The sequence below is a fragment of the Austrofundulus limnaeus genome, unplaced genomic scaffold (genome assembly GCF_001266775.1).
Source record: "Austrofundulus limnaeus strain Quisiro unplaced genomic scaffold, Austrofundulus_limnaeus-1.0 Scaffold159, whole genome shotgun sequence".
NCBI lineage: Eukaryota > Metazoa > Chordata > Actinopteri > Cyprinodontiformes > Rivulidae > Austrofundulus > Austrofundulus limnaeus.
Genome location: NW_013952561.1, coordinates 68,561 through 75,349, shown reverse-complemented (window position 1 = coordinate 75,349; position 6,789 = coordinate 68,561). Strand labels below are relative to the sequence as shown.

Sequence of the window (6,789 nt, the reverse complement as noted above, 5' to 3'; positions counted from 1 at the left end):
TTAACATCTTGCACTATATTTCTTTTAGTTGAATTTTATATGCTTTGGTTGAGATTTTATGTTGATGTTAAATCTTTTAAGCTTTTTTTGTTAAATAATTGACTCTAGAGTGCATATTTTGTGTCCATGAAAAAAACTATTGCAGAAAATATTACGATATTAAAGAATTGTTCTTGTTAATTTGATGAAAACATTTTAAATATCCAGTGCACTCAACATCAGAATAACTTTTAGATTTGTTGTTAGAATAATCGATTAATCGAAAAAATAATCATTAGATTAATCAATTAGAAAATAATCGTCTGGTACAGCACTAGTTCTGAAGCAATTATAGTTCTCCGTTTCCCCCAGCCATCTCTGCAGAACCATCGCTTATATTTTCGGTCTTAAATTTCATTCAAGGTTGTACTAAAAAGGTCTTAAAACGTCTTAAATTTGACTTGCTAATATCTACAGATACCCTGGAACTGAGGACACTAATTGTTGAAGCTTTGTAGGTGGAATTCTTTTCCATTCTTGCTTGATGAACAGCTTYAGTTGCTCAACCGTCCAGGGTCTCCATTGTTGTATTTTGCACTTCATAATATGCMACACATTTTCAATGSGAGACAGGTCTGGACTGCAGGCAGGCCAGTCTAGTACCCGCACTCTTTCACTACAAAGCCACACTGTTGTAACAGGTGCAGAATGTGGCTTKGCATTGTCTTGCTGAAATAAGCGGGAACATCCCTGAAAAAGACRTGGCTTGGATGGCAGCACACGTTGCTCTGAAACCTGCACATTTCAGCAATAATGKTTCCTTCACAGATGTGCAAGTTACTCATGCCATGGTCACAAACACACCCATACCATCAAAGATGCTGGCTTTTGAACTTTGCGCTGATAACAGTCTGAGCAGTTCTTTTCCTCTTTAACCCAAAAGACACAATGTCCATGAATTCCAAAAAAACAATTTGAAATGTGGACTCGTCAGAACGCAGGACAGTTTTCCACTTTGTCAGTCCATCTCAGATAAGCTCAGGCCCAGAGAAGCTGGCAGCATTTCTGGGTGTTGTTAATATCTGGCTTTGGCGAATGATGTTTGKTTTTAATACAGTGCCACCTGATGGATCGAAGGTCACGGGCATTCAGTGTTGTTTTTTTGGCCTTGCCACTTGCAGAGATTTATCCAGATTCTCTGAATCTTTTGATAATATTATGGACTGTAGATGATTAAATCCCTAAATTCCTTGAAATTGTATGTTGAGAAACGTTCTTAAACTGTTGAACTATTTGCTTGTGCAGTTGTTCACAAAGTGAACTACTGAGCCTTTCAGGGATGCTCCCTTTATAGCCAATCTTGACACCTGTTTCTAACTAACCTGTTAACAGGTGTTTCTGAGCATTCCTCAACTTTTCCAGTATTTTCTTGCCCCTGTCCCAGCTTTTCTGAAATGTGTTGCAGGTATCAAATTCAAAATTAGTGAATATTTTAGAAGAAAGCAATAAAGTTTATCTGTTTGAACATTAAACATTTTATAGTGTTATGAATTGGGAAAGGATTTGCAAATCGTTGTACTCAGTTTGTATTTATGATTTATACAACATCCCAACTTCATTGGAACTGGGGTTGTAAAATATTTTACATACAAATGTAAAGGTTCTCTGTCTAAGACTTTTATTGTCACTCTTAATAGGTTTTAACACATTGGCTGTTGAATGCAACCTGGTCATGAAACAATATGTGAGAAGTGACTCATGTTTTGTTTTGGTTTTCCTTGTAGTTGTGACAGGAGCCACAGATGGAATTGGGAAAGCATATGCTGAAGAGGTAAGATTTCTATGAAAATGTTTTGACTCAAAGTGATGATGAACAACTTTGCATTTTAAATGTTTGATTCATGAGCTTCATCTTTCTAGTAGTTTGTGTTTCTAATGTGAACTTAAACTTAGTTTCAAAGAATTTTATGTAATTTATTTTATTTCATGTTTTTATTATTTTCTTTACAGGCTTTAATGAAAAAGTAATTATTGCTGTGTCATTGTTTCAGTTGAGATGTTCCACTTTGCTTCTGTCATTTCTGAAGTGTGATCCGTGCTAAAGAGGCAATTTGATCTGGGAAAAATTTTAAAGTCTGCTCTTGTCTATGTTTACAGCTCGCTCGTAGAGGGTTTTCCATTGTTCTAATTAGCCGTTCTCAGGAGAAGCTCGATGATGTGTCCAAGGCAATTGGTGAGAGATATGTTCACGTTTATTTATTGTTATTACTTTTTTCAATCATATTTTAGTTATTAATAAAACATGTCACATCACTGTTAAATATACTTAATCACACTCAGAACATTTTGAAACAAAGTAAATCAATAGTGCTTCTGGTACAAAGACAAATGGCTAATATTGGTTTTTGGATTAATCATAAAACTCTGTGATTTTGTGGTCACCCCAAACACAAATGTACCTCAATTATCATGAGCATCTTTCAAAAAGGCTAATTGACAAGTGACTAAATGATGCAGCATTTAATTGCATGTCAATGTAGTCAATTCTTTGAATATAAGTCCTTCTGTGAATTCATTAAAATACATAAAAGACTTTTTTTTCAAAAGGGATGTGCTCTTTAATGGGTTATTTAGTGGTCAGTCATTCTTTATGTTTACTGCTCACTTTTTTTCCTCATAATTGTTCCAAAGTTAAGGATCTTAGGTAAATATTTAAGCAATCTGTTTATTTGACTGGTGTATTTACTAAACCTAAATCCAAACTTGTGTCTTCAGCCAGTAAATGTGGTGTGGAGACCAAAACAATTTCAGCAGACTTCAGTGCTGCTGACATTTATTCAAAGATTGAAGATGGACTCACGGGACTGGAGATTGGTGTTTTAGGTAAGACTCTAGCAGGTGCAGAAGGAATACTTCATTAAAAGTTAATTGGCATCTTCAAATTTACTGTGTATTCTGTGTATTTTACTATTCTTTTACTTTTATTTGTTCATATAAACAGATTAATTTGTGACCCATCACATCAAAATGAGGATTAAGTCCAAAAGTGGAATGTGGAGAAATAGGCAGATATAGGGTTTTGATTTAAATATGTGCAAAAATTGCATTTTGTCTAAATATAATAAATTAAAGCCTTATCAGTGTATTATTTGAATGAACTGTCTGAAATTTAATCCTTAAAAAAATTCTTAACCTTTTTTTAGCAGTAGCAACAAAAAATCTGATTTGGAGGAAAATCGGCTTAAAATTTTGAAATTTTCCCTGAGAGCTAGAAATGTTTTTTTTTTCCAACTGGAAAATTTTAATGTACAGATAATATTTGAGGTTTCTTCTTTATACTAACATCAAAAATTACTCAATAAATTTACATAAAATCAGGATTCAGATCAAACAGTATTGTATTGATTTAACCAACAAGACAAATTAGTTCTTCTTATCTCTGGATAAGCTTATGATATCAGAATGATCCAGGTATCAAAATGTAGCTTTTAAAGTCAGGGATTTGAAAATGTATTAGGTCATTTTGACCAAATTTGACTTAATCCTCATTTTTGATATGATGGGTCACATTTATCAGTGCTATGCTGCCCTCTAAAGCCTACGAAATAAACTGCACTTTCATTCTAAAACAGTGTTTGTTTCTATTCTTAATGTTACTTCATTGTTTATTTCCTTTTGTTTATAGTAAACAATGTTGGCATGTCCTATTTATACCCTGAATTTTTCCTCAACGTTCCCAATCTGGACACTGTAAGTTTTTTTCTTATTTATTTAATAGTTTTATAATAATTTTTTGACAAAAAATTCTGTGCTTGTAGAGATAATATAAAAGCATTTGATGTCATAATTTATTTTGAACAGCAATGATTACATAAGCACAGCATTTTTTTCTTCTCGTTTTTTTTCCCCCACATTCCACCCTATCTAGTTTTTTTAAGCCTTTAATAAAGGTCTCATTTCTACTGTGATGGTTGATGTTGTCTGTTTGGTCAGTTCAGTTATGTTAGACAGAAGACCTGGTTGGATCAATCAAGTCCACTTTAGGCTAGATCAATACTCTGTAAGTGGACAGCTTTGCTCTGCTTTTATCAGTCTGGTGCTTTTTTCAAAACACTTCTACTGAAGAAAAGACCTGAAAGTGCCAGCTTCTAACTCATGAATGCTTTCAGTTTTGTAGGTAGTAGAGAGGAATGTTTGTCATACGTCCTTATAGATCTATCGAGGACCCTGTTTATGTGATGCGGTTTTGAAATGAAACCGTAGCATTTATGTTGCACTTTGGCTGTTTGTGTATTCCACGACAGCTGTCACTTTCGCTGAATCCAGGTCTCAGAGTGGAGGTTTTTGTAAACTCTCAGCAATAATGTGAAATCACATGCGCGCACTAGGGCTGCACCAATTATTCGATTAATCGACAACTAATCGATTATTAAAATAATCGATTACTAATTTAATAATCGATTAATCGTTTTATTTATTTTTTGTTCTTTACTTTGTTTTTCTCTCCAAACTGCTTTGACACCTTCCACTGCCACATCTGCCTTTCTGTCCTTGACACACATGCACAGTAGTGGTAACTGGGGTAGGCCGTGGACGTCACAAGTAGGGCTGCACCGATTAGTTGAAATAATCGATGATGTCTATTATGTAAATTTGTTGACGCAGATTTTTTATTATCGATTCGCTGTATTACATAACCACCACTTGAATGTTCATGCAATTCCATTTCGGTACCTAAAAGCATCATTGCGACCATATTGGCATAAGAGTGTTGAGTTTTTCATGAAAATATTACAATTACAATAATATTACAATCACAGAAAATATTACAATATTAAATAACTGTTCTTGTTAATTTGATGAAAACTTTTTAAATTTCCAGTGCACTCACATCAGAATAACTTATAGATTTGTTGTTAGAATAATCGATTAATCGAAAAAATAATCTTTAGATTAATCGATTACAAAATAATTGTTTGGTACAGCACTAGCGCACACTGCAGACAGCTGCAGGCAATAGTTTTTCTGCTCTTGCGTGAGTAGATGAACAACAGTAACAGTGGCAGAGAGCATAGTGCTGTTTATGCTGCTCAACCCTTTCAACATGTAGGAGCAACCCAAATTCATCCTCAGTCCAAACAAATGTCTGTGGATTGACCATTTTGATGTAACAGTTTTCATGCTCCATCACAGCGCCAGGTAGTGACCTCACAGGGAAACAGCAAATTCAACAAGCACAGCATATCCCTTCAACCATGTGACTGTAAATCTGTGATGTTTCCAGAAATTATTTAACGTATAAACAGAGCCTGGATCTAAGAGAGTTTAACTTGTCTTTTATGTGTCTGTCTTTGTGTTATTTCCTCCATCAATAATGAGAAATTGCTACTTTAAACAACAAATGTCAGAKTCTCTGTTTTTTATATAGCTTTTATTTTTTTCTGAACTGATGAAACTGTCACTGTTTCCCAGCAATATTTCATACAGTGTAACAAATACAAAACCTGACCTGCTGCAATAATATTCCCTTTTTTGTCTGTTTGTGTTTCAGTTTATGGACACAATGGTCAACATTAACATAACATCAGTGTGCCAGGTGAGTGTTGCCTCGCGCAGTGTGACGTTTTGAGCATTATATTCAAAGAAAATCGTTTTGAAAGGCTCTTGTTAAAACAAATCAGAAGTGTAAAAGAAGAAATCATGATTACATATGCTGATATTTAGTTAATGCACCTTTAGCGGTAATTACAGACTTGACTCTGCATGGATAGAAAGGTGAATTTGTTTTTAATCCAAGGGCAATGCATTTTTAACCACTTTCTTGGTAAAAAGCTTGAGCTCAGTAGAATAAAAAATGGAAAGGTCTAGGTGTTGGTAAAGTATTCAAAAATGCTTTTATGTTTGTTCTGGGAGTGTCCAATTTAGTCAGCACCTGATGGACTTTATGAACTTTAATTTTTTTATGCTTATTGGTATTTGTGTGGCGTCTTGATCAGTTTTGAATAATTAGGGTTTGTCAGCATGAATTGAAGTGAGTTAGTATGCAAAAGTGCTTTCAGTCATACGAAGCGAGGAACATACATGTTTGTATTTTGTATTATTTTGTATTGACATCCATTCATTTCAGTAGCCTTGTTACCCTAAACATAACCTAACCAGTACATACCTAACCCCCTACCCACCCCCGCACCCCACCTTCACACCACCTAAACCTGATCCTTAACCCAAAAATGTTGTACCTCTGTATTAGGAGTTAGGCTGGTCCTGACAACGTTGGTATGTATACTAGAAATGGGTCTTACAAAGTAACTAACATCAGGTACATGCACACACACATGCACAAAGGTTTGTTTTTATATCCCCTCTGTGACTGTGGATTGACTTCAATTCATTTTTTGGTACTTTTATAACCTAACCCTGACCATTTACCCTAAAAATAACCTCACAGGTACCTACCTGACCCCAAAACTAACTTAAACTCAATTCACACCTTGGTCCAAAACTTGACCCTCCACCCRAAATTAGCATCTGTACCCGTGGGGACCTGGCATTGGTCCCCACGATGCACATTCAATCCCCACAAGGCTGCCTTTTTTCTGGAAAATGGTTCCCAGGATGTAGGAAAAATGGGCCTCATGCAAGAACGTGTTCGTATTCTTATCCTAAATTTCTCTTACTTTTGTTCGTATGAAGGGTTCGTACGAACAYGCCACGTCAGATTCAACAAACTCTTCTATCTTCAGGAAAAGTGTGTAAATGAGCTGCGTAAATTCCACCTGTTCATATCCAGCTACTCGTGCACGCTAGAGG

At 35.2% G+C, this 6,789-nt stretch overlaps 1 protein-coding gene across 1 annotated transcript in view; it reads left to right on the top strand.

Moving 5' to 3' along the window:
* Positions 1-6,789, top strand: part of hsd17b12b (hydroxysteroid (17-beta) dehydrogenase 12b) — a gene marked incomplete at its 5' end in the record, with an annotated part of 36,676 nt that overhangs the window by 19,531 nt on the left and 10,356 nt on the right. The window contains 5 exon segments of the mRNA XM_014016986.1: positions 1,764-1,810; positions 2,137-2,212; positions 2,755-2,862; positions 3,665-3,729; positions 5,531-5,575. Coding sequence (XP_013872440.1) covers positions 1,764-1,810; positions 2,137-2,212; positions 2,755-2,862; positions 3,665-3,729; positions 5,531-5,575 — 341 coding nt within the window.